Here is a 27183-nt window from a genome sequence, read left to right as displayed (position 1 = left end):
GAAGGCTTGTGAAGGCTTCTCTCCACATGAAGGTTGTGAAGGCTTCTCTCCACATGAAGGTTTCTCTCCATGTGAAGGCTTCTCTTCAGCCTCTTGCGTCTATTGTTTGTCAAAGCTTTTCACTTATAAGGATGTGCATTGGATTTCTGGTAAACTACATCTGAGTTTGAATCAGAAATGGCATTATTTGATTATAATAGCATGGATTGCTCTTTAAAGGTTCCACCAGAGTACACAGATTATATTAAATTAAGGGACATAAGTGGAGTTGGCTCCAATGTCAGATTGTACAGTGACCATTTCCTGGTAAACCATGTAAGCTTACAATACACAGTTTCCTGTTCAGATGAGATTTCACAGTATCAGAAGTGACCCATATGACCAGTCATATGCAGTCATTATTGGGCTGTCCTTCCATAAAAAAAGATTTTCACTATGATGCTGTGAAAAAAAGCAGAATCAGACACAAACCCCCTCCCTGTATAATTTAATACCTCTGCCAGGAGATTATCCTGGTTGTATTACCAATGCTTCCTATTACGTCATGATGCCTATGTACAGGGCTTTCTGTCTGTGGATGCAAAGAACAATATTAAATCATTGCAAAACAATGTGTGTTAAGTCATACAAGGAACACACAAAAAATCTGCATGGTCAGCTGTTCCCATATATGCCTCAAAAATGTAATATGAATTGCATAAATCAATATTTATTGAGGAAATTGTCACCTGAAAATTATGTCAAAGCTGAAATGAGTTGCCTTGTGGTGTTATTTCCCTCCTGACCAACATAATACCATAGCCCGAGGAAGGAAAGCAAATTGCATATCTAATGCAAACATTGAAAAAGAAAGTTATCCTAAAGCTGATGTTACAGGATCATGGCTCAACAGTTTAAGTTTGAGCAGTGAAACCCGCCTTCTCTACCATCCCTCCAATCAAGGTAGAGCAGCACTGAAAGATGCGCACAGCATCTCCAGATGATGGTTAATATAGCAGTGTCAGATGAGCAAGAACATACTATACTAACTGTGTGTCGAAAAATTACACCGTCGTTTATGTCCGACAAAATATTGTCATTATAGAAAGGAACAATTTATTGCGATGAACAGTTTAGAGATCAACAACGTGTCAGTATGGGATGACAAGCGTATTTGGCACTTCGCTTGGAACAGCCGGTGCACCAGGTTTTGGGGCATGGAATTATGATTATGTGCTTTTGCTTACAAGAATACCAGATGTACCGAAAGAAGAGATGTGTTGTTCATAGAATGGTTTCAATTTGTTTGTGGAAGAAGGTATGGCTGGTTCTCATCACCTTCAACAAGACGTTCCGCGACTCCTGCATAAACTTCTCTTCATGTTCTCCCTTGCTGTGGTTTGCGCGTCGCTGTACTTCATTCTCTCCGGCTGCTGTGATTTTATTTTAGTGGATACTGCGAAACATTTGAAGCAAACCTCTCAACTTTTACCTTTGACTGTGCTGTTCCAAAGGAAGAATGCCTCATTTGAGAAGAGGGCTACAGATGTCGGTGTGCGCTCAGCATCCCCCTTCGGCAGCGCAGGTGCGACAGGTGCAGTTGGTGCGCAATCAGTCAATGTTGGTAAGGACTGGACCGCAACGAGGAGGCTACCCCAAGCAATCATCATAGGGGTGAAAAAGGGCGGAACACGAGCTCTTTTGGAATTCCTAAGACTTCATCCTGACATTCGAGCACTTGGCTCTGAACCCCACTTTTTCGACAGACATTACTCACGTGGGTTGAATTGGTACAGGTATGTACCTACCTAGCTATCGATGATGATGATGATAACGGTGATGATGATGATTAGAATGATTATGATGATTAGAATGATTAGAATGATAATGCTGAAACAAACATTTGTGTTTGGTTGATATTTGTTTATATATATTTGATTGACAGGAGGGTTTCATTGTTTGCGTTCTGATTATGTTTACAACTTGCAAAAGGTGTAGAATGATGCACAGTCCTCATTGGAATTGCTGCTTGCTCATGGTCAGCCATGTGTATTGCAAGTTAAAAAGGGGTTATTTAATGTCTGGGAGAATTTCTCTACCTTTTTAAAAAAAATGTATTTAACCTTTATTTAACTAGGCAAGTAAGTTAAGAACAAATGATTATTTACAATGACGGCCTACCCCCAATGACGGCCTAGCCCCAATGGCGGCCTAGCCCCAGCCCCGTCAAACCCTAACCCGGATGACACTGGGCCAATTGTGCACCGCCCTATGGGACTCCCAATCACAGCCGGTTGTGATACAGCCTGGAATCAAACCAGAGTCTGTAGTGACACCTCTAGCACTGAGATGCAGTGATTTAGACCGCTGCACCACTTGGGAGACCCTACATTTCCCATACATACACTCTGAAGAACAACTGTAAAATCTGTAACACAAATATTATGGAGCGATGTTCTCTATGCCATTATTATTTTATCATATTGACTGTTCTCCAAAAACAAATAAATGTACCTAACATCTGCTACATGATCAATCAATCAATCAAACTATATTTATATAGCACATTTCTTACAACAAATGCATTTCAAGGTGCTTGGGCCAACAGTGCCCCACAATATGGACCTTGTTCTCTCCCTTGTTTGATGTTGTGTGGTGAGCGGTTATTTTTCGTTTTTTAAACAACTAATTGACCAACTTTGGTTCAATTATTTGAATTCCATTTGAATTCCATTTTGTTCAGTTTTCTTCTGTGTGCTCAATTTGCTCATTGTACAGTTTTTCTAGAGATACATCAGATCCAGCCTCAGCTGTGCGATGTAGTAAGGAGTTGTAGTTTCCAACAGGCCAATATTCTTTTGTTTAGAGCGTAAAACGTGAGAATTAACTACAATGACCACAATCCCTTGCGCATCTACTTGTCCGGTCTTTGTTTCTTTTACGTCTGCTATGGAAGAGACAGAAGAATGTGCGATCATGAGGTGCTATAGAGCAGCTGTGGCTTCACGAGGGTTTATCTCTACCTGAAAATACTGTACATGATCTAAGTGATTGATATTTGGCATTCAGCAGTCATAAAAGTATGCCTTATTTACTTTGAAGGACTACAAAATTGTGCTTTTGTCCGACTGCATAGATAGCAGCTCAATAGAGATGAGATGATGACTTAGAATTAAATAATAAAGTTATTAAATAAAACAAATGTAATATACACAACAACTGAAATATTTTATTAAAGTAATGTGAATAAATGATGGTTAATAAGGGATAAGCAGTAATGGACAGTCACTACCAACATGTGACTTTTGTTGATGGTTTTATTCTGTGTTGTTACAGCATTCAGGCCACACAATGCATAGTGCATTTAATGTTTTAAAATATTATTGAAATTATTGAAACCGTGATTCTTTTTTTAATAATCGGACCGAACTGACCTCAAAAAGCACTAATCGTCAAAAAGCATTAATCGCTCAGCACTGTTGATGTCTGAAGTATCATACTGTCTGTTCCCAAAATGGAAATATTCATCAAGCTGCTTGGTCAAAGTATAGCACCACATTGTCTAATGAGAATATGCACTGGAGTATACATTGTGTCTGCTGAGAGGAAAATAATCAAGGCTCTTTATTGAAACACTACCCATGGAATTGAACTCGATCTTGATAATGGTTAGATAACAGCTCCAAGGGAGAAAAGCTGAGTGCAAATGCCAAGCGAGTCAATGCAACACAAAAACGACATATTCTGCCAGTGCCAAAATCTGTCTCCAGGGAAAATCAAAAGTGGGCTCACTAATGGGCTTTGCTTGTATTTGTGTGCTCCCTCCCTCCTCCTTTCTCCCAGTCTCTCTTTCTTCCTTCCTTCCTTTCTTTCTCTCTTGTCCTTCATCTGGATTTCTACTCAGGCAGACAGCCGAGTGTGTCCTCTCTCTCTCCCTGGTAGCACATGCTCTTACAAGGGGTGTATATGAGTTTCAGTGCCCCTCAGCCCTCGTTCAGTTGAATGGGAGTGTATTAACATCCGGCAGGGAGGAAGAGCTGAGTGAGGCTGGAGAGCACACTGGGGAAAACTATATAACACCATGTAAATTATTAAGAACCAGCAGGCATGTTGGCTTCATTGGCACAGGATGACATAGAGATCTGTGGGGAGTGAGCATGACCAGATAGATCATGGTGTTAAGGGATGATTCAGTTCCTTTATTTGGCTATAGGCCTCAATCAATAGTACCTTGGATTGGTTGATGGTTATTCAAAGAATTAACCCTCTCTTCGATCTAAAACAAATGGATATGGTTATATTCTAATTTGGCTCTATTTTGTGTATTTGATATAAGATTGAACAGCCTCACTGTCCCTCTCAGGAACCTGATGCCCAAAGCTCTGGAGGGACAAGTGGTCCTGGAGAAGACACCCAGGTACTTTGTGACGGCGGATAGCCCCGGCCGGATCCACTCCATGTCCCAGGAGGTCAAACTGATCGTGGTGGTGCGTGACCCTGTGACCCGCGCCATCTCTGACTACACCCAGATCATATCCAAGACTCCTGGCGTTCCCCGCTTTGAGACCCTGACATTCCATAACGGGACGGAGGAGGCGCTGAAGGTGGACAATCTGTGGAGCCCCATCTGGATTGGCCTGTATGCTCTGCACCTGGAGAGGTGGCTGTCCCACTTCCCCTTGGAACAGATCCACTTTGTCCATGGTGAGAGGCTGGTGAGCGACCCTGCAGGGGAGCTGGGCAGAGTCCAAGACTTTCTGGGCCTTCAGAGGATCATCACAGACAAACACTTCTACTTCAACAAGACAAAGGGTTTCCCCTGCCTGAAGAAGCCAGAGGGCAGCAGCAAGCCCCACTGCCTGGGCAAAACCAAGGGCAGGCCACATGCTGACATCCACCCTCAGGTCATCCTCAGGTTACGTCAGTTCTACCAGCCACACAACCTGCGCTTCTACCAGATGACAGGGCAGGACTTTGGCTGGTAGGATGGGAACCTAGAATGAGGTGGAAAAAAGATGATACCATCGTTACTGTTCAAAACACAGGCTGCACGAAGAGGATACAGGACAAAGCTTGAATTGGTGTATTTTGTGACGGTCCTGATGTCATCTGGATTAACTCAAGTCCTCATGCAACCCGTATTGGCAAACAAATCAAAACAGTCACACTTTATTTTGTGACAGTTAAACCGCAAGAAGTAACGTGAGTAATGCCATAGGCCTTCTGTGTAACACCATGGACATACAGAGGAAAGTGACAGCAACATCCACCGTCAGAAAGCAGGTCCTCAGAACTCTAGTGTGAACTTACCCTTTACTCCACTAGATGGCAGTCCTTCACCAACAGAGGCTTAGACAGTATTGTCGAAGTACTGTAAACTACTTGGAAAAATGTGGATTTGTGGTCATGATCGTCATACACATTTTTTTCTGTAGTCAGATTGAGCAAGTATTACCATAAGAAATGACATGGCATCCCATAATTTAAATCCAAGACAATTCTAGGCAGCTGCATGGGCAAATACTTGAAATATTTAGTAGAGTCCTGCATTGATCCTTTCAGTCTGTAGACGTTTGCAGTTGGTTTTCATTTAAATATTCCCTAGTTATGAGGGCATTTAAACCCATTTCCTCAATATTGCCAAGAATCATAGACAGATTCACAGTCTATATTGTCCTGTAAGTCGCTCTGGATAAGAGCGTCTGCTAAATGACTTAAATGTAAATGTAAATGTGACAAAGTTTGTGTTCAATACATTTCCTGTGTATGTTTATGGGTGCTGCTTTTTCTTCATTACATTCTGAAGCAAATATTAAGATCCAACTTTCTCTCAAACACAAACTTACATACAGCACATATAAATACAAGCACCATATTGTAACCTACTGTACGTGTTGGAAATAGCCGTCTGTACACCAAGCATCCATATGGCAACTAGACTTGGCTGATATTTGCAGCCCCATGCCGAATGTGGCAACAAAACTACTAACATAGCTTATAAAAACAGCTTTACCATCTGCTCCAGAATAACAGTAATGATAATAATAGTCATGGCCTTGGCTCTAGAAACATACAGGAGGAAGTTGAGGACAAGTGTTGTTTATTCAGTCAGCTCCATGTTCCTTTGGCCATATTATTAGTAATGATCTTCTCAATGGGATCCCTTATGCCCTATATAGTCCAGTGAGTTTGGGATCCTGTATATGAGAGCCAATTTATGGTCATTTTAATGAAGAGGTCACCAAGCCTGGTCCTGTAACGCCTTATAGATCTCGTAGGCCCTGTTCTGATACTGTGAAAATGCATCCTTTCTTCCTCCCCTTTGTGTTTTGAATTGGAACCTATCCAATCATGTTGGAGCAGTCATAACCTCAATGAAGGGAGGATGGAAGGTACATTCTAACAGTATTGGAATGGGGCCCTGCAGGCCCAGGGTTGGTGACCACTGTCTTAGCAGTAGGCCTCTCCCTGTGGTTCTGTCATGCTGTCCAGGCCCATTACATAGGCTGCTCCAGTGGAGGGTTTGTGCCCATTGACAGGGAGGTCCAGAGGGGAGGGAGGTCCCCTTGCAGGCACAGCCGTCAGGTACATGTCCCACATCTGCTCTGGCAGGTCCATCTCCAGCAGCTTCTGCTTGATCCTCAGGTTCTTCTCAATGTTCCGCCGCTTGTACTTGAACTCTACGATGGTCTTGGTGTACCTGTTCAGTGCTGTCACTGCAGAAGCCATGCAGGTGGCGAAGGAGCCCCATGCTAAGCTGGGGAGGGGGAAGAAGAAGTACAGAGGGTGTGATTAACCTCAGCATTGTATGCTCTCTCCATCATGACTGTGTTACTATATATGGCCTCAGAATGCTAGCGTCGCTTAAAATTGCACAAGTATCACATAGCTGGGTATTAGAGTTTAATCAGAGACAACTCCTATTGTATAGCACCTAGTGTAACGGTAAGTGACCTAGTCAGTACATACATGTAGGACCAGCTGTAGTCCCAGGTCTTGGGCCTCCAGTCCTCCGGACCCATAGCCACAGCCAGCTGAAAGGCCGTGGTGAACATCATGTGGGCAACCATCCCCAAAAGGCCTGGATCCCGAGGGACACAACACAATACAAAACACGCAAATACATTTGGTGAATGAAAACCTGAGATAATATATGAGACTATATATTTTTCGTGTATAATGGTTGTACCTTTCAAAAGCACTGGTATAAGTACAGCAAAAAAAAATTGTATCTGCAATTGATATTAGTAGCCACACGTGGCAGTATTGTACACGTTATGAATTGAGGGCTATCAGTTTGGATACCTTTCACTTATTTTAAAAACCTTGCATGAGGACAGGTGTTAGTGTGAACAACATTGAGTGCAGTCCATTCATTTTCTCCATGATCATGCTTCCTTGTTCACTGGATATTCCGTTTATAGTATTACTGGGGAAGCTGATAGGTTACATTAATACAGTTGCAGCCATTCCCCTTCATAACAATGACAGATAGAAGAGAGAATGATGAAGAATCAAAGCCCACCACAGCACAGTGTTCCCTCTACTCTCTCTTTCTCTGCTGCCTCTTGGCCATCTCTCTGCCAACATTCTGCTCGTCTACAGCTGCTTTACTTGGGATTAACGCCCTAACAACAAGGGGGGGGGGGGGGGGAGTCAGGGGAAGGTGGGAGGGGAGGGGTGGGGGTACTCCTCTGGGTAGGCCTTGTCTTGGCCCAAAACCACTGCCCCATCTCCAATCCGATTAGTCCAGAAACCAGCAAATCCCCAGAGGCATTGGACACACAGACCATAGACCACTGCTCTACGCGCTACGTTAGCACTTAGCTCGGCTAGCTTCTCTACAACTGTACCTCCCTGAGCAAGGCTCCCATCCCATCCCACTCTGCTACTATTATTGCTCTGCTTTTCTGCTAACAAAATCATATTCATATTCACATCCATATTTGTTCCACGGACCCAAGGAGAGTTAGCTGTAGGGATACCATAAATTCTGTAGTGCATAAACCACATTTTAAACGTGTATATTCACTCCTTCTTACCCCCAGAATACAGTTTGACAGATGGATAGCAACACAATAACCATGATTGACAATACAGTGAGTGAATCTAAATGAAAATGACTCCTGATTGACATACATTTTCTCAACATCATCTTGATTCCCCTCCTATCAGCTTTGGAAATGGTCTTTGAAAGGATGAAAACTTAGAGTAGATTCAGCAGTGTACTGAATATCGTATCTGTACAATTGAAATAATCCATTTAGGATATGGACTAGCCACGGTCACTCTGGTCGGCCTCTGCCTGCCTGGGATGGTTAGTGGGTTGCATGCATGGTATTAGATGATGTAATCCCCTTGGTGGCTAGTGTTACACACAGACACGCTGGCCTCTGCTCTACTGTGGAGCTGGGACTCCCAAAGCCTGTCTACTGTAGACTCTCTATCCAATTTGACCAGCCCAGTGCCAGCCTTAGTGTGATAGCGTGGCATGGAGGTTGACATGGCCTCTGCTCATTGAGAAACGGAGCCAGGGGATGTCCACTCACTAGTGTGCCCCCTCTGTGAAGCTGACTTCATAGTTAAGGATGCAGGGAGATAATCAACTCCTCAATGGCTGGTGATCAGCTTTGAGTGACTGTATGAAAGTATTCTTTGATGACTTGTTCACTTGACAAATGGTGAATGTCACATTTAAAAAATATATATATATGACTGTGAACATCATTCCCAGGCACAGATGTGTTACCTGACAGGGCGGTGAACATGGCAGCAAAGGCGTTGAGCTTCAGCTTGTTCATGACGCTGAGGCAAGGACACAGCTCTAACCACATGAGTACACCACCCGTGAACAGCAGGGTGAGGTAGAGACACTCAGCTGTGATGCACAGCCACAGGACCCCTGGGAATAGAAGGAAGAGGAGTCAGTCAGAGTGAGTACTACTGTCGCCTCTAGAATCCACTTCCCTCTCCTAAATAATCCCACCTATAGGAAGGGAGACATCTCCACAGACCCAGACAGGAAGAGACCCCTGAGCTCTCTGTAGGCCTGCTCTGGTGGGACTTGGATAGAGATGACAGGTGCCACTGATAATAAGATGAAAGCTGCTTCTAATGTCAAACTACTACAACAGCTTTACTTTTGTTTTTGGACTGTTGTTTTGGGTTTCCTATGGAAGCCCCGATTGCAGTCACAGTAGATTATGTTCCAGTAAAAGGCAAGAGTTAACGGACATTCCAAAAAAAGTTGCAGAGGAATAGTACACTTATGAAAACAATGAAATAAAGTTTATATATACTACCAATAACGTAATGGGTAGTGGGGTAGTGTTGCGTTTAACTATTCAATTATTGGGAGCAGATATGACTGTCTTTATTTCTTTTCACAGTAGATTATGAAAAATTGTTGATGCTTCATATAGATTTTGTTAAGAGAGTCAAAAAGGGGACACCTGCAAATGGCATCATCCTATAAAATCACTGTCTTGATATATTCTTGATGACTGGACTCATATAAAGTTGTGGTCAAGAGGACAATATAGATTTATCAGGGCTTTACACTACTAGACTGAAAGATGATTGTTTTATAAATGGGTTTTACCTACCTTTTTCATGGTCAGGTGCAATGTCTTTGAAGTCTCTGCAGTTAAAACCTGGAAGCAGAGAAACATTCATTTAGTTCATGTAGCCTAGTCTTGATATTTTTCTTATCTTCCAAAAATGTTTTACTCTTCTTTGTTATTTTCTATAAATGAAATATAAATGTGTTAGTATGCACAGAAGCATCAGCTAAATGGTTATGATCAGGATCTTCACCTTCATGTTGTTTGACCGATTACTCCCCAAGATAAATCGCTTACCACTTTTAAAATCAGACCCTATCCATTATCTGATAGTGGTGTCTCCAGTCCTCATGTCTCCAGTCCTCATGTCTCCAGTCCTCATGTCTCCAGTCCTCATGTCTCCAGTCCTCATGTCTCCAATCCTCATGTCTCCAGTCCTCATGTCTCCAATCCTCATGTCTCCAGTCCTCATGTCTCCAGTCCTCATGTCTCCAGTCCTCATGTCTCCAGTCTTCATGTCTCCAGTCCTCATGTCTCCAGTCCTCATGTCTCCAGTCCTCATCTCTCCAGTCCTCATGTCTCCAGTCCTCATGTCTCCAGTCTTCATGTCTCCAGTCCTCATGTCTCCAGTCCTCATGTCTCCAGTCTTCATGTCTCCAGTCCTCATGTCTCCAGTCCTCATGTCTCCAGTCCTCATGTCTCCAGTCCTCATGTCTCCAGTCCTCATGTCTCCAGTCCTCATGTCTCCAGTCCTCATGTCTCCAGTCCTCATGTCTCCAGTCCTCAAGTCTCTAGTCCTTTTTCTATCCCACTAAGCTGTTTGTTCTGTCACACCTCAGGACTGGCTACTGCTGACTCTCACAGCTGTTTGTTCTGTCACACCTCAGGACTGGCTACTGCTGACTCTCACAGCTGTTTGTTCTGTCACACCTCAGGACTGGCTACTGCTGACTCTCACAGCTGTTTGTTCTGTCACACCTCAGGACTGGCTACTGCTGACTCTCACAGCTGTTTGTTCTGTCACACCTCAGGACTGGCTACTGCTGACTCTCACAGCTGTTCTGTCACACCTCAGGACTGGCTACTGCTGACTCTCACAGCTGTTTGTTCTGTCACACCTCAGGACTGGCTACTGCTGAGCTGCTTGTTCTGTCAGGACAGCTGACTCTTGTTCTGTCACACCTCAGGACTGGCTACTGCTGACTCTCACAGCTGTTTGTTCTGTCACACCTCAGGACTGGCTACTGCTGACTCTCACAGCTGTTTGTTCTCACAGCTGTTTGTTCTGTCACACCTCAGGACTGGCTACTGCTGACTCTCACAGCTGCTTGTTCTCTCACAGCTGTTTGTTCTGTCACACCTGGCAGGACTGGCTCACACCTCAGGACTGACTCTCACAGCTGTTTGTTCTGTCACACCTCAGGACTGGCTACTGCTGACTCTCACAGCTGTTTGTTCTGTCACACCTCAGGCTACTGGACTCTAGCTGTTTGTTCTGTCACACCTGCTACTGCTGACTCACAGCTGTTTGTTCTGTCACACCTCAGGACTGGCTACTGCTGACTCTCACAGCTGCTTGTTCTGTCACACCTCAGGACTGGCTACTGCTGACTCTCACAGCTGCTTGTTCTGTCACACCTCAGGACTGGCTACTGCTGACTCTCACAGCTGCTTGTTCTGTCACACCTCAGGACTGGCTACTGCTGTCTCTCACAGCTGACTCTCACAGCTGCTTGTTCTGTCACACCTCAGGACTGGCTACTGCTGACTCTCACAGCTGTTTGTTCTGTCACACCTCAGGACTGGCTACTGCTGACTCTCACAGCTGTTTGTTTGTTCTGTCACAGCTGTTTGTTCTGTCACACCTCAGGACTGGACTACTGCTGACTCTCACAGCTGTTTGTTCTGTCACACCTCAGGACTGGCTACTGCTGACTCTCACAGCTGTTTGTTCTGTCACACCTCAGGACTGGCTACTGCTGACTCTCACAGCTGTTTGTTCTGTCACACAGGACTCACTGCTGAGCTGTTTGTTCTGTCACACCTCAGGCTACTGCTGACTCTCACAGCTGTTTGTTCTGTCACACCTCAGGACTGGCTACTGCTGACTCTCACAGCTGCTTGTTCTGTCACACCTCAGGACTGGCTACTGCTGACTCTCACAGCTGTTTGTTCTGTCACACCTCAGGACTGGCTACTGCTGACTCTCACAGCTGTTTGTTCTGTCACACCTCAGGACTGGCTACTGCTGACTCTCACAGCTGTTTGTTCTGTCACACCTCAGGACTGGACTGCTGACTCTCACAGCTGTTTGTTCTGTCACACCTCAGGACTGGCTACTGCTGACTCTCACAGCTGTTTGTTCTGTCACACCTCAGGACTGGCTACTCTCACAGCTGTTTGTTCTGTCACACCTCAGGACTGGCTACTGCTGACTCTCACAGCTGTTTGTTCTGTCACACCTCAGGACTGGCTACTGCTGACTCTCACAGCTGTTTGTTCTGTCACACCTCAGGACTGGCTACTGCTGACTCTCAGCTGTTTGTTCTGTCACACCTTTGTTCAGCTGCTTGTTCTGTCACACCTCAGGACTGGCTACTGCTGACTCTCACAGCTGTTTGTTCTGTCACACCTCAGGACTGGCTACTGCTGACTCTCACAGCTGTTTGTTCTCTGACTCTCACAGCTGTTTGTTCTGTCACAGGACTGGCTACTGCTGACTCTCACAGCTGTTTGTTCTGTCACACCTCAGGACTGGCTACTGCTGACTCTCACAGCTGTTTGTTCTGTCACACCTCAGGACTGGCTACTGCTGACTCTCACAGCTGTTTGTTCTGTCACACCTCAGGACTGGCTACTGCTGACTCTCACAGCTGTTTGTTCTGTCACACCTCAGGACTGGCTACTGCTGACTCTCACAGCTGTTTGTTCTGTCACACCTCAGGACTGGCTACTGCTGACTCTCACAGCTGTTTGTTCTGTCACACCTCAGGACTGGCTACTGCTGACTCTCACAGCTGTTTGTTCTGTCACACCTCAGGACTGGCTACTGCTGACTCTCACAGCTGTTTGTTCTGTCACACCTCAGGACTGGCTACTGCTGACTCTCACAGCTGTTTGTTCTGTCACACCTCAGGACTGGCTACTGCTGACTCTCACAGCTGCTTGTTCTGTCACACCTCAGGACTGGCTACTGCTGACTCTCACAGCTGTTTGTTCTGTCACACCTCAGGACTGGCTACTGCTGACTCTCACAGCTGTTTGTTCTGTCACACCTCAGGACTGGCTACTGCTGACTCTCACAGCTGCTTGTTCTGTCACACCTCAGGACTGCTGACTCTCACAGCTGTTTGTTCTGTCACACCTCAGGACTGGCTACTGACTCTCACAGCTGTTTGTTCTGCTTTGTTCTGTCACACCTCAGGACTGCTGACTCTCACAGCTGTTCTGACTCTCACAGCTGTTTGTTCTGTCACACCTCAGGACCTCAGCTGTTTGTTCTGACTGCTGACTCTCACAGCTGTTTGTTCTGTCACACCTCAGGACTGGCTACTGCTGACTCTCACAGCTGTTTGTTCTGTCACACCTCAGGACTTTCTACTGCTGATTCTCACAGCTGTTTGTTCTGTCACACCTCAGGACTGGCTACTGCTGACTCTCACAGCTGTTTGTTCTGTCACACCTCAGGACTGGCTACTGCTGACTCTCACAGCTGTTTGTTCTGTCACACCTCAGGACTGGCTACTGCTGACTCTCACAGCTGCTTGTTCTGTCACACCTCAGGACTGGCTACTGCTGACTCTCACAGCTGTTTGTTCTGTCACACCTCAGGACTTTCTACTGCTGATTCTCACAGCTGTTTGTTCTGTCACACCTCAGGACTGGCTACTGCTGACTCTCACAGCTGCTTGTTCTGTCACACCTCAGGACTGGCTACTGCTGACTCTCACAGCTGTTTGTTCTGTCACACCTCAGGACTGGCTACTGCTGACTCTCACAGCTGCTTGTTCTGTCACACCTCAGGACTGGCTACTGCTGATTCTCACAGCAATCATAGCAAATCAATTTTGAGTCACAGAGTTTCTGCAAGCATTCCAATTCTTGCACTCAATGATCTCCACACTGTAAAACTCCTACTAAAACTGATGCATCGTTATGTCAGTCCATTTCAGTAAAGTCAACACAAGTAACCTGATACCAAATAGAACATTACCTTTTGCTTATTTTATCAAAGCTCAAAACAACATGATGATGTAATTATGCAAGTAAATAGTAGACTGTAAAATCATTTGCATCTTGATCTTATTTTAGTCTCTCCCAATGTACTTCCTCCTTCACTTCCTGTTGTAATGTACCCAAACCACATCAGTTTTAGAGAGCATGGTCACACAGGACCAGCTGCTGAGCGGCCAACATAGTCGCATGTTCTATTTCAACATTTCTGCAAGTTGTACATGAACGCTATTTACCATTCATGTCAGCAGCCTGCTCACAGGAGAAGAAGATGCCGGTGTGGAACTTCCTCATCAGGAACTTCTCTTCTCCCGACTCCCAGATGTACTGCACCAGCCGGCTGTCATTGATGTTACTGCTGTTGAAGCGAATGCAGTACGACTGCCTGGTCGTCACCGGCCCCGTGCAGAAAGGCTTGACCACCTTCCTGGTCCCCTCGCACCAGAAGCTAGTGGTCACTGCTGACAGGGCACACGTAAATGCTACAATGTTGAGGGTGAGCGCCAAGGACCCCCGCCGACTGCACTCTGTCCCCATGCTGGAGGCTGGGCAAAATGAAATGAAATGAAAAGGCAACTAATCCAGGCTTTCAATATGTCGCCGCCGTGTTTCGCCTCTCAAATATATCTCAAATCTTCATAATCTTGTTGCATTTGAGGTTCCTTGAGTGATGCTGTATGTACATCTCTCCTGTGGCTCTAAGGATGTGCTGCCTGATACCTTTATTGAAGGATTCGTTCTCTTCCTTGCTTGCGCTCCCTTATACTCCCATCCTCCAATCACTCTTTTTGTCTCTCCCTTGTTTATTTGAACTCTCTCTCTTTTCTCTTCTGCTTGCTGTGGTCTCTTTTTCTCCCATCTTTCTCCACCCACTCACCAAATGCGTAATTTATTACACAGGACAAATTATATTCTAGACCTCCATTTTATTGTCATATCTAAACCTAGGCGGTTTCTGTGAGCATAGTAATAAAAAAGATTAATTTGGGCTTACTTTAATCTGGAACAAGGCTCTCGCCAATGCCAACATTGGACTGGACATGCTCTGGCATAGTTGGGCATTACTGATGCATGTTTTCACAAACTACAGTGAGTGTACAAAACATTAAGGACACCTGCTCTTTCCATGACATAGACTGACCAGGTGAATCCAGGAGATAACTATGAATCCTGATTGATGTCACTGGTTAAATCCACTTCAATCAGTGTAGATGAAGGGAAGGAGACAGGTTAAATAAGGATTGTAAAGCCTTGAGACAAATGAGACATGGATTGTGCATGTGTGCCATTCAGAGGGTCAACGGGCAAGACAACATATTGAAGTGCCTTTGAAAGGGGTATGGTAGTAGATGCCAGGCGCACCGGTTTGACGGTGTCAAGAACTGCAACGCTGCTGTTTTTTTTACGCTCATCAGTTTCTCGTGTGTATCAAGAATGGTCCACCACCCAAAGGACATTCAGTCAACTTGACACAACTGTGGGATGCATTGGAGTCAACATGGTCCAGAATCCCTGTGGAACGCGTTCGACATCTTGTGGAGTCCATGCACCGACAAATTGATGCTGTTCTGAGGGCAAAAGGAGGTACAACTCGATATTAGTTTTGTACACTCAGTGTATAATTTCATCATACTGTACCTGCTCTCATAAAGGTCAGATCAACTCAAAGTGTGACAGTGACTTTAGGTTGTGAAACACACATTATTGCATGAGGCTGCAGATCAAGCATCAACATGTGTGCATGCAAAGTAAATCTGTTCCTATTTGATAGCCTGGTGATTTGCTTATGCAGGATGTTACATGCAAAAGTAGGCAAACTGCTTTGGGAAATAGGCTTAACAGATGACAGATGTTGGGAGAAAGGATCCTGCATTTTCTTCAACTGATTTGTCTTGTCCATAACTACTCTCCACTAGGCCAATGAATACCAAGAGGGCAGCAAGTGCCACTTCCTTCACTGATCGGCAGTTGTGGCCTACCTATTGGGGTTCAGTGCATGGAGCTGACTTGAGTGACACATCTCCACTGTGTTGGTGAGGTGCAGTAATTCTTGACATGGAGCTAACATCCAACATCACTTAATGATTGTTTCTATTGAGAGAATTTGACACTGACATGTGTACTCAGATTTCTGAGAGACCAAACGTTTCTGCACAGACCGTAAAAACAAAGGACCCAGAAGGATTGTTAGATCAGGGAATGAGGAATTCATTCCTCATGGCAGAAGTTATACAGTACACTGTGGAACTACCATGATAATGCTTAGTAATGATATTACATCTTATGTAATACCAAGCCTTAAATGTACTCTCTTGTGACTTAATGGGGCAGTGTCACTTAATAGATCCAACAGAAAACAGAGATGACAGAGATGACTTTGCAGATTCAAGTGGTGGGGAAAACAGGGCAATAAAACGGATGTGTAATCAATCAATATTTGACATAATATTGGACACCTCCTATTGGAAAGTAAGGCAAACCCAGTGAGCTGAGAGTATACGATTGCAGCACAACGATGTTGTGTCAGAAATTCTGTAAACATAATCCATATGTTGGTACATTACCTTCCATGTGCTATGCACCTTAAAAAGGCACAAGTACCAAAACATTACTTTCAAGTGAGTGGAACCAGACCGAGGGTTTGAGACATTTTTCCTTGTATTCTTGTGGTCCTCTTTCAATTCTGTAGTATGCTGAGAGTTGGGTAATATTTTCCCTAGGAAATATAGTCTACCCTTGATTATGGGGCCATCTTAGTTGATTTACAATATTATGTGCAATGATATGCTTATGACCCAATTACTTTGAGTCCATACTGTTTGAGGGGATTTTGATATATAATTTTGGAATGTACACTTGTCAAATGTCCAAAGTCCAGTTTCAGAGTAGTGCTGAAAAAAATTCACCAACAACTGTCTACTTCCAATTCCTCCTATTCTTATATAACAACCAATAAAAAATGAACATGATTTCCCCTCTCAACTATACCTGTATTGTTTTTGTTTTTGGCCAGAATCCACAATTTACAGAATCAAAAATGACCAGCAGTAGATGAAACATGCAACCTCAAAACTCAAAGCTTACGAAGGTATTCCAGCAAAAATCAGGATTATCCTCAATCTGAATCCTTTCATGTTTGCCAGGCCAACTGAGCACCATTGATGGATGAGGACACTGACCTTGTTCAACCCCATGTAGATACACAGTGCTCTGAACATGTCAGCACGCTCAGCTGTTGTCCAGGCTCCTGGATGTCATGAGAAACATGCATACACTGGGCTGTACAGAAGCAAGCAAACATAAAATAAGAACACATTTGGACCCGATATACTTGTGAGAGTTTAGATGCCAATGTAAGAAATGTTGATTTTGGCATCATGATGGTACTGTAGGCTGCTATGTCCTGAGGCTCTACAGGCAACACCACTCAGTGAGTTGTTATGGATTTGGATGTCCACTTCCTTCTTTTCCTGTAAATAGCCAGGATGTGATTATAACTGGAACTCAACTTACACTACTATATCCTGACCATTATAAAGAGATAAACAATGACTAAAACATCAATCTACTTTCCCACCAACACATTTTTTACAGTAGTATTTCTTAATGCTGCTTACATATACTTGAGATACTGTGATTGGGTTAACTTGCCATCTGATTATGCAAGATAAATTCCAGATTGATGGCATAGGAGTGCTTTGAGTGCTTAATCCATTCAAATGTTCAGTACATAAATATGAGTTAGGAATCCATCTGGCTGAACATTGTGCTCAGCAGTTATGATTTGCACAACTATGTTTGTGTCCCCTGTGTACCACTGCCACCACGTCAGACATAAGCTGGTTACACTAGCTTCATTCCCTCTATGACGTCAGTTGGTTTGACTAGGTAACATATTAGATCAAGACCTAAGCTGATATGAGCTCTGCTGGGGCTGCCAAAACTAAAATGAGATGCAGTTAAATTAATAACACATTCACACACACCATCCCACCAAAATACCCTGAAAGTTATTTAGCTATGGTATAAAGTTATAAAGATATACGGTATAAAGTTATAAAGATGCTGACATTAACACCAATATGATTTCCCCCATTGTGTCATAGATGATCAGATGTACAGTACTGTAAACGGGTTGCTTAGACTTCACTCTTGTAACAAGAGGGCAACGCAAATACCTTGAGCTGAGCTCAGCACACTGACATCTTAGCCTGGTACCTACACAACATACCACTAACACCATAACACACATAATGCTAATTGTATCACTATCATTTACAGTTTTTATGCTGTTAATACCATTGCCAGTCATAACAATTTACTTGAAGATGGTATTATAGGCATCCATATTATTGATCATTCAAATAATAATTCTGAATTTCAAATAAATTATTCCAGAGAACGAGCTTCCACTGCTCCAGAGTCCAATGGCGGCGAGCTTTACACCACTCCAGCCGACGCTTGGCACTGCGCATGGTGATCTTAGGCTTGTGTGCAACTGCTCGGCCATGGAAACCCATTTCATGAAGGTCCCGAAGAACAGTTCTTGTGTTGATGTTGCTTCCAGAGGCAGTTTGGAACTCGGTAGTGAGTGTTGCAACTGAGGAAAGACGTTTTACGTTCTACGCGCTCCAGCACTCGGCGGTCCCATTCTGTGAGCCATTGTTGCTTCTAGAGGTTTCAACTTCACAATAACAGCACTTACAGTTGACCGGGGCAGCTCTAGCAGGGCAGACATTTGACAAACTGACTTGTTGGAAAGGTAGCATCCTATGACGGTGCCACATTGAATGTCACAGAGCTCTTCAGTAAGGCCATTCTACTACCAATGTTTGTCTATGGAGATTGCATGGCTCTGTGCTCTATTTCATACACCTGTCAGCAATGGATGTGGCTGAAATAGCCCAATCAACAAATTTGAAAGGGTGTCCACATACTTTTGAGGATGTAGTGTATAACAAAGTTTCCTTGTTTAAATCACTACATTCTGTAACCAATACTGAAATAAAAATGAAGACTTGCTTTACAACACTACGTAAAAAACTTGACATCTGTCAATGACATGGCAATGTTGACATGGTCTGAGCAGGGTCATCTTATATGGGTGTCAATATTGGCAAAGACTCTGTGGAAACATGAATCATTTTCAGGAATTTAATCTAAATTAGCCAACTTTTCTAATTACGCTGAGCATTAGCCAGCTCTAGTAGAGGAGTGTATGATGCTGTGACAGAGCTGTCAGAGTAAAGCCATCACTCTCACAGCACAGCACTTACTCAGCTCAATTCCTGAATTCATTGAGGTCCAATTACTAAAACAGCAGATGGCCCAGTAATCTGCCATGAGACTGTTACAATGGAGAGACAATTCATCTCATCTCCCTATGCTAGCTACAGGGACAGCCCTGAGCTGCTTCACAGACACGAATACCCTGCTCTACAGGTGGGCTTAAACTTGCACACCTTTCACCCTGCTCATTCACATATCTTGTTTACCACAAACCAGGTAGCCGACAGGTAGCCTAGTGGTTAGAGTGTTGGACAAGTAACCAAAAGGTTGCAAGATTGAATCCCAGAGCTGACAAGATACAAATCTGTCGTTCTGCCCCTGAACAAGGCAGTTAACCCACTGATCCTAGGCTGTCATTGAAAATAAGAATTTGTTCTTAACTGACTTGCCTAGTTAAATGAAGGTAAAATAAAACTTAAGTCAGTGAACATCACTGTAGTGTCAACTACAACAGGTGAAATAGGACGGTAGTATCAGTATTTCTTTAATGGAAATCATGTAACAACGTTATTTTGGCAACAATGGACATATTACATCCAGAAAGCTCAATCTAATCCTTGGCTAATCTTAAACTGTATCAACCTGTATTATGCAAAGCTTGATGTCATTGTGCCTGTATGATGCACACACTACTACCTCATTGGACCCTAGAAAATATGTCAACCTCGTATGACGTAGTTATCCTCTTTATCTTCAAGACAGCTTGTCTGGAATTTAAGTAGCGATGACCATAATCCTGTTCAGCACATTGTGAAGTGGTCAGGGTGAGAAGGAGAGTCAGACCAAGTCAGGAAGAAGCCAACAGGTGGTTTCCTCCAAGTCAGGTGAGAGAGGTAGTGCACACAAAACAAGAAAAATAACAATATTATCCCTTCACCATAGTGTTTCTTTGCAGCATGGGGAATTCTAAGAGTGGGGCACTGTCCAAGGAACTTCTGGAGGACCTGAAGTCCAATACTAAGTACAACGAGGCCGAGCTGTGTGTCTGGTACCAGTCCTTCCTCAAGGAATGCCCCACAGGCAGGATCACCAAGGAGCAATTTGAGGGCATCTATGCCAGCTTCTTCCCTAATGCAGATCCTACAGAGTACGCAAGGCATGTCTTTAGGAGCTTTGATACCAACGCAGATGGTCAACTGGACTTTAAGGAGTACATTGTGGCCCTGCACCTTACCTCCGGAGGCAAGACCCTGCAGAAGCTAGAGTGGGCCTTCGCCCTCTACGACGTGGATGGAAACGGAACCATCAGCAAAAATGAGATCCAAGAGATTGTTAAGGTACACAAACAAACAATTTCTCTGCCTCTAGTGTGGTGCTAGTTACTGAACCACAGAACCACTCAGTATACAAAATGGACATAAACAAAGATCTTAGTTACAACCAAAAAGTGCAACAAGATGAATCAAATTAAAAGCAGAACATATATTATTTCATACATTTGTGAAATGATAAGGTGAATTGTTTAATATTCTACGCATTCAGTCATCCCGTAAAAATATGATGGGAGAACAATCTTTATGTAGTCTGCATTTCAAGAACTGTGCTATTATAGTACATGTACATTATAGTACATATAGTACATATAGTACATGAATTCAGTATTTAATCTACATTTGAAAGTGAGATGTTTATGTTTTATTGTTATATTACTTTACAGTCAATATTTAACATGATCCCCGAGGAAGACCAAAAGGACCTGCCTGAAGATGAAAACACACCTGATAAGAGAGCAGAAAAAGTCTGGGACTTTTTTGGAAAGAAAGAAGATGGTAATTTTGATTGTGAAGAATATTCTAAATGTGATAGGATGAGAACTTCTGGCATGAGAGACTTCTTAAATACACATTAAATAAACAACCATAATAATGTTGATTCAGTAATGACATTTTCTATTTCCTTTCTATTTCCTTTCCAGACAAGATTGCAGAGAGGGAATTCATTCAAGGAGTGATGGACAACAAGGACATCCTACGGTTGATTCAGTATGATGAGCCCCAGAAAATCAAGGACAAACTGAAGGAGAAGAAACAATAGCTTTCCGACAAAATCATTCTTTTGAATTCTATAAGACTGTTCAAAGCTTAACTGTTTACAAACCCAACTCTCCTGCCAGACCTGGGCTCTTTGTGCGCTAGACAACATTGGCTTACACATTGAAGTACCGCACATTGTGGTGGATGACCTGTTTGTCTATGAGCCACCTGGACTTTTCTTCCCACTCAAATAACTATTCCGTGCTCTAACATGATGGGTATTCTTTTCTATTTCGTAATGAATGAATGGTTTCCAGGATTCTGTTGCCTGCTGCTGTGTTCACTTGCATTCATTCGTTTAATAAAGAGAAAGCCACCAGGAAAGGACCCACTGGGCACACACTGGTTGAATCAATGTTGTTTCCATGATATTTAAATGAAATTACGTCGAACCAACATAGACTTGACATCTGTGCCCAGTGGGGAGCTCCTTGTGAAGGGAATTAGGCTGAAGTTAACAATCCCTGTCTTACTATCAATCCTATTAGTATGTGAAGGTCAGTTTAGAAACATCCTGGCAGAGGTTTGTTATGAAGGTAATCATGTCTATAGAATGTGTCTTATAATGTGCTTAGCAGGACTGAAACCTCATACAATGTACAGTATTCAACTGGTAGAACAAAGGAAAATGAGTCTTTTTTCTTGAATATTGTTGACATTTTGTTGATGCTGTCAGAGACTGCTGGAAACTACATAATAAAAAACACTGTGAAAAATGACATTATTAAGGGGTTCTAAAAAACGTTTAAAAAAATAAATATATATACTATATACTGGATTTAAGTAGAGAAAATGAGTAAATGTAATATTCAACTTTTGTTGAAAGATTCAAGGCATTCTAAAAAGAGCAATACAGATGTACTTTCACATATCGTCTGCCTGGTCCTGAGGGAATTTCTTTCTCGTTTCCATTCAATAAGCATGTATTTAAGTGTGTAGAGTTGTTATTATATTTTGAAATGGTATCATCCTGAATTTGGTCATATGTTGATCATATGTTGGTTTATATTGTTAAAGAGACATACTATAGTATCAAATACAATAACTGTCTTTATTTACAAGAACAATAGTAAACATATAACCAAATGACCATAATTGCAATCTAAGAGAATGGCTCAATAGTGTTGATGAGATTGAGGAGCAGCCTCAAACTATGAGAATAGAAAGGTTCAGAACTTTTGTGAAACAGCACAGCACAGTTGAAAAATATATGGCAAGTAGAAATGATAACTAGAGATAGATGGGAGGGACTAAAGGAAGAGGGATAACTGAGGTATAATGTACTGTGCCTGTCAAATATATTGTATAAGCAGGGAGTATAAGTCTAAGTGTTGTTGTCCATTCGTTTACTCCAGTTAGTGGAGGGGTGGTGGGGTTAGGGGGAAATAGTAAAGAACAAAATATTGGAAATGACACAAACAATTACATTGATAGAACCCACAATCTGCAATATTAAAGATGATCTAGAGCGAGGAGCAGCCCACTCCATACATTACACACGTCAAATAATGAATTACAGAACATGTGCTTTAACTCCAATCATATGTCATCTTGGCACTGAACTTGTCCAGGCTGTAAGGTCAGAAACACAGGACTCGTTCTCTCTTTAAAGCCTGATCTGGCTCCCAGTAATGCATGGCCTGGTTTCATGTCAATATTCCCCCACCTGGCCTATCTCCCTGGATCTCCCTGGCCAATCCACAGACAGTCAGAGGGGAGGGGATTGTAATGCATGGCCTGGTTTCATGTCAATATTCCCCCACCTGGCCTATCTCCCTGGATCTCCCTGGCCAATCCACAGACAGTCAGAGGGGAGGGGATTGACCTTAAAAGCCAGAGGCAAAAGGCTGAATTTCATCTGCTCATTGGGATGAATCCAATTCATTTAAACATGTCCCAGAACTTGAAGTAAGCCAAACTGTATGTAAGCCAGTATATGATAATGAAACAAAACCCTTTTAAGTCTTGTCAAATCGTATTTCCAAGGAAACGATTTATTGTAAACACAGCATTCTACAGTATATTGTCTGGACAAAGGTCACCAATGATTTGACATTTCTTTAAAGATTGGAAACATTTGAATTGATGTACATGAGAAATGGAAATCAGTTAACAAAAGGCAATTAAATCAACATTAACAATACTACAAAATGACTGGTTAAGTTAAGTACATGAACTTCTAATGTAAGAACTTTACCATAACACATATAACATTGACACATACTGTCAACACATACTATCACATACTGATAACATATACAATAAGTACAACATTTCAATCTGGATTAGTTTGGGATAGAATAATGCAAATCATTTCAGTGGTATTTTCATATTTTCTCACCTAGAAACAATGTGGATAAGGCATGTATATACTGAATAGACGTTGTCTATATACTGAATAGATGTGTTCTCTGTTTGCATGTCTTGGAATAGTGAATGTATTATCCACATTAGAATATGAAAGGATTGATAGTCTGAGGAGATGGTCCATAAACACAGTAAGTCCCTGCTTTGTTACACTTCCAGAATAACTAACGGCAAAATACAGACTGACAGACAGACAAACATGCAGTATTTTATATCATGTATGCTTTTTAAGGTGGATATGTTGGCTAAAGGCTATGCTATTATCTGTTAATAGCATACTGTATGAAATGTATGGACAAGCACAGGTTCCAGTGCAAGTAACATTGACCACTTTTTCTGATGAGCTTTTGCGAGTCATTAAAATGTGACTCGGAGCGTCCAACTGAGCACTCCTGGAAATACAAAGCACTCCTAGAAATACAAAGCACTCCTAGAAATACAAAGCACCCCTAGAAATACAAAGCACTCCTAGAAATACAAAGCACTCCTAGAAATACAAAGCACTCCTAGAAATACAAAGCACCCCTAGAAATACAAAGCACTCCTAGAAATACAAAGCACTCCTAGAAATACAAAGCACCCCTAGAAATACAAAGCACTCCTAGAAATACAAAGCACTCCTGGAAATACAAAGCACTCCTAGAAATACAAAGCACTCCTGGAAATACAAAGCACTCCTAGAAATACAAAGCACTCCTGGAAATACAAAGCACTCCTGGAAATACAAAGCACTCCTGGAAATACAAAGCACTCCTGGAAATACAAAGCACTCCTAGAAATACAAAGCACTCCTGGAAATACAAAGCACTCCTAGAAATACAAAGCACTCCTAGAAATACAAAGCACTCCTGGAAATACAAAGCACTCCTGGAAATACAAAGTGGACTGTATTTAGGATAAATGCATAATAGCAATTCCCAACTCTAAGCAATGGTTGACTCACAAAGTGCCGTGCAAAATGAATGAATGACTTTAGAATCGGTTGACTATTATCCTGTTCTAATTCATTGACAAACAACAAGGTAAAAACATTTAGTTGACCCAAAGTGCAAAGGTCACTTAAACAGTTAACAGCTAAATACATCTAGCTTGTATCTACAAATATACACTGATGCAGAATAGAATATATCAACAACATTCCAGGTACTGTTTATAACCTTGAGGCACTAAAAGGTGTTCATTGTAACATGGATCGTCGTCATCATTGTCTCACCACAGATCCAAAATAGACTCAGGCCTATGTTCCAATCTGCCACACGAGGTGACGTGTGACTAACATGCTGTTTCACAATCCTAAACATCTTACCCTATTCAACTTAGAGAGAGGTTGTTGTACATAAATTCATGTTCATGACAAACCTTAATGAGTTGATTCACTCTTGTTCATTGAGTGCAGTAACTTGGAGTATATACTTTCTGTAAACACATCCCATATAGATTGTACTACAGTGCCAAGACAGCCATCATATTTCACAAATATGCACTTAACCATATACAGTAAATGTAAGATATTTTCCCAAAACATGCATATCTTGACAGGTCAAATGAATGGGCGTAAATATGAAAATATATCATATTTAATCTAGGATATCACATAATGTTTCATATTCCAGTATCTAAAATAAAGTGAAATGTTAATAATTAGTTGTTCAGTTTATATGCCAAAATTATAAGGTTTTACAATGTATCCAATCTATTCCTCAAATACATAAAAATGTATCCTTCTTAACAGGGTAACAGATAAAAAACAAAATGATTGTTTAAGCTTGTTTACTGGCATTCATTATACAGAGTAAAACTATCAAACATTGTATTAGTGTAACATGCTGGTATTTGGACTATTGATCTCTTGTTTTTCCATTGTAGGTTCAAAAGCACTGCATTGGGAATGCTAACTTTTCTCCAGTTATCACTGAGATAACATTGTGCTATTCTGATGTCATCATAGACAGAATGTACAGGCCTCACCTTATCCTGAACATACATGCACCTGCACCTGTAGCTGTAGTTGGAATGTTCTGTGAGAGGCCTGGGTGGGATTCTGACAGTATGGAGGTGTTGCCTCTGGCTGCTTGAGGTACGTCAGTGTAGTTGACTATATGTCCATGTCCACAGGGCGGAGCTCCCCGGTCTTGTGTTCCTGCACCCACAGCTCTCGGTCTTTGGCTGGGTCCACACTCTGAAGCAGCTGATCCACTGGCTCCACCGTCTGCCAACACACACACACACACACACACACACACGAACCTTCATCACACATGAAGCCAACACTGACACATCTCATAGACAATGTAAATGCTTAGAGAACTCATAGATGCTCATACAGAACACAATGAGGGGAGAGACAGACACTTATATCCATAGTGGACAGGGTTAAGCGTACTGTTTCTGGAGACACATCGAGCTGCCTTTTGCTAATACAACTGAAGGCAAAGAAGTGTGCCAGCGGGTATCAGCTGAGCTTGTTATAGTGGCCCTCTAAAGGACAACCTCCTTATTAGGCTGATCAGTAGTGTGTGGCACCTGTAATTGGCCTTCACCATCACCAAAAGTGGCACTACCCTTGGTACAGGACCCTCAACGTCTCGTTAGATCTGCAGGTGTTTGCACCTCCTAAATGAGGAGAGCATCTGGGTTCATTCTCCCTGTTCAAGTATGGCCCAGTGAAACAGTCAGCAGGGGGTGATAACAGCTGGTGAAGGGGTGACAGAGGTATGGTGATCGAGTTTGGAGGCAGTGAAATCCTTTTAACTGTTTGGCCAGCATTTTCACAACAAACATGCTTACCAAAACGTTGATCTGAGTACATTGCACAAATCCTTTGTATTGGGATACTTGATCTAAAATGGTTAGCTCCTAACAAGGATCTGATTTAAAAAAATCAACATACACCACACTCCAAATTACCTATTTCACTGGTGACCATTCTGTTTTACTGTAGCACTATGCTCTCCAAAAGACCTATTTCACTGATGACCATTCTGTTTTACTGTAGCACTATGCTCTCCAAAATACCTATTTCACTGATGACCATTCTGTTTTACTGTAGCACTATGCTCTCCAAAAGACCTATTTCACTGATGACCATTCTGTTTTACTGTAGCACTATGCTCTCCAAAAGACCTATTTCACTGATGACCATTCTGTTTTACTGTAGCACTATGCTCTCCAAAGACCTATTTCACTGATGACCATTCTGTTTTACTGCAGCACTATGCTCTCCAAAAGACCTATTTCACTGATGACCATTCTGTTTTACTGCAGCACTATGCTCTCCAAAAGACCTATTTCACTGATGACCATTCTGTTTTACTGTAGCACTATGCTCTCCAAAGACCTATTTCACTGGTGACCATTCTGTTTTACTGTAGCACTATGCTCTCCAAAAGACCTATTTCACTGGTGACCATTCTGTTTTACTGTAGCACTATGCTCTCCAAAGACCTATTTCACTGATGACCATTCTGTTTTACTGTAGCACTATGCTCTCCAAAGACCTATTTCACTGATGACCATTCTGTTTTACTGCAGCACTATGCTCTCCAAAATACCTATTTCACTGATGACCATTCTGTTTTACTGTAGCACTATGCTCTCCAAAAGACCTATTTCACTGATGACCATTCTGTTTTACTGTAGCACTATGCTCTCCAAAAGACCTATTTCACTGATGACCATTCTGTTTTACTGTAGCACTATGCTCTCCAAAAGACCTATTT

General features: G+C 42.6%; 4 protein-coding genes across 5 annotated transcripts in view; 2 read left to right on the top strand and 2 right to left on the bottom strand.

Moving 5' to 3' along the window:
• Nucleotides 1–1094: 1094 nt before the first annotated feature.
• LOC115110722 (heparan sulfate glucosamine 3-O-sulfotransferase 6-like) lies at nucleotides 1095–5688 on the top strand. The gene is made up of 2 exons (XM_029636588.2): nucleotides 1095–1775; nucleotides 4343–5688. The coding sequence occupies exons 1-2, from the start codon at nucleotides 1300–1302 to the stop codon at nucleotides 4962–4964; spliced, it is 1098 nt and encodes a 365-aa protein (XP_029492448.1). The 5' UTR covers nucleotides 1095–1299; the 3' UTR covers nucleotides 4965–5688.
• Nucleotides 5689–5872: 184 nt separating this feature from the next.
• LOC115110727 (germ cell-specific gene 1-like protein) lies at nucleotides 5873–14558 on the bottom strand. The gene is made up of 5 exons (XM_029636591.2): nucleotides 14012–14558; nucleotides 9585–9632; nucleotides 8729–8881; nucleotides 6949–7060; nucleotides 5873–6736 (listed from the first exon to the last, which is right to left on the bottom strand). Exons 1-5 carry the CDS (start codon nucleotides 14310–14312, stop codon nucleotides 6430–6432), a joined length of 921 nt encoding a protein of 306 aa, XP_029492451.1. The 5' UTR covers nucleotides 14313–14558; the 3' UTR covers nucleotides 5873–6429.
• A 5222-nt stretch (nucleotides 14559–19780) lies between these two features.
• On the top strand, nucleotides 19781–21816 carry LOC115110729 (recoverin-like). Of its 2 annotated transcripts, none has more exons than XM_029636594.2 (4): nucleotides 19781–19888; nucleotides 19960–20341; nucleotides 20722–20833; nucleotides 20980–21816. In XM_029636594.2, exons 2-4 carry the CDS (start codon nucleotides 19961–19963, stop codon nucleotides 21096–21098), a joined length of 612 nt encoding a protein of 203 aa, XP_029492454.1. In that variant the 5' UTR covers nucleotides 19781–19888; nucleotide 19960; the 3' UTR covers nucleotides 21099–21816. The 2 variants fall into 2 exon arrangements, with proteins under 2 accessions (XP_029492454.1, XP_029492453.1); XM_029636593.2 differs by having other exon boundaries at nucleotides 19783–19888; nucleotides 19947–20341.
• Nucleotides 21817–25559: 3743 nt separating this feature from the next.
• The window catches only part of LOC115110845 (growth arrest-specific protein 7-like), a 38051-nt gene continuing 36427 nt past the window's right edge, over nucleotides 25560–27183 (bottom strand). The window contains exon 13 of the mRNA XM_065006746.1: nucleotides 25560–25673. Coding sequence (XP_064862818.1) covers nucleotides 25560–25673 — 114 coding nt within the window. The remainder of the gene's footprint in view (nucleotides 25674–27183) is intronic.

The sequence above is a fragment of the Oncorhynchus nerka genome, linkage group LG21 (assembly GCF_034236695.1).
Source record: "Oncorhynchus nerka isolate Pitt River linkage group LG21, Oner_Uvic_2.0, whole genome shotgun sequence".
Taxonomy (NCBI): Eukaryota; Metazoa; Chordata; class Actinopteri; order Salmoniformes; family Salmonidae; genus Oncorhynchus; species Oncorhynchus nerka.
The sequence above is the reverse complement of the archived record's forward strand: the minus strand, read 5'-3'. Positions and strand labels throughout refer to the sequence as shown.

Excerpts from the sequence above, each read along its gene's own strand:
- LOC115110722 (XM_029636588.2), top strand. The coding sequence starts at position 1,300 with ATGGCTGGTTCTCATCACCTTCAACAAGACGTTCCGCGACTCCTGCAT. Across the intron at positions 1,776-4,342 it reads CGTGGGTTGAATTGGTACAG|GAACCTGATGCCCAAAGCTC; the intron begins GTATGTACCTAC and ends TGTCCCTCTCAG.
- LOC115110727 (XM_029636591.2), bottom strand. The coding sequence starts at position 14,312 with ATGGGGACAGAGTGCAGTCGGCGGGGGTCCTTGGCGCTCACCCTCAAC. Across the intron at positions 9,633-14,011 it reads GCAGGCTGCTGACATGAATG|GTTTTAACTGCAGAGACTTC; the intron begins GTAAATAGCGTT and ends CTCTGCTTCCAG. Across the intron at positions 6,737-6,948 it reads GACTACAGCTGGTCCTACAT|CTTAGCATGGGGCTCCTTCG; the intron begins GTATGTACTGAC and ends CCCCCTCCCCAG.
- LOC115110729 (XM_029636594.2), top strand. The coding sequence starts at position 19,961 with ATGGGGAATTCTAAGAGTGGGGCACTGTCCAAGGAACTTCTGGAGGAC. Across the intron at positions 20,342-20,721 it reads AGATCCAAGAGATTGTTAAG|TCAATATTTAACATGATCCC; the intron begins GTACACAAACAA and ends ATTACTTTACAG. Across the intron at positions 20,834-20,979 it reads TTTTGGAAAGAAAGAAGATG|ACAAGATTGCAGAGAGGGAA; the intron begins GTAATTTTGATT and ends TTTCCTTTCCAG.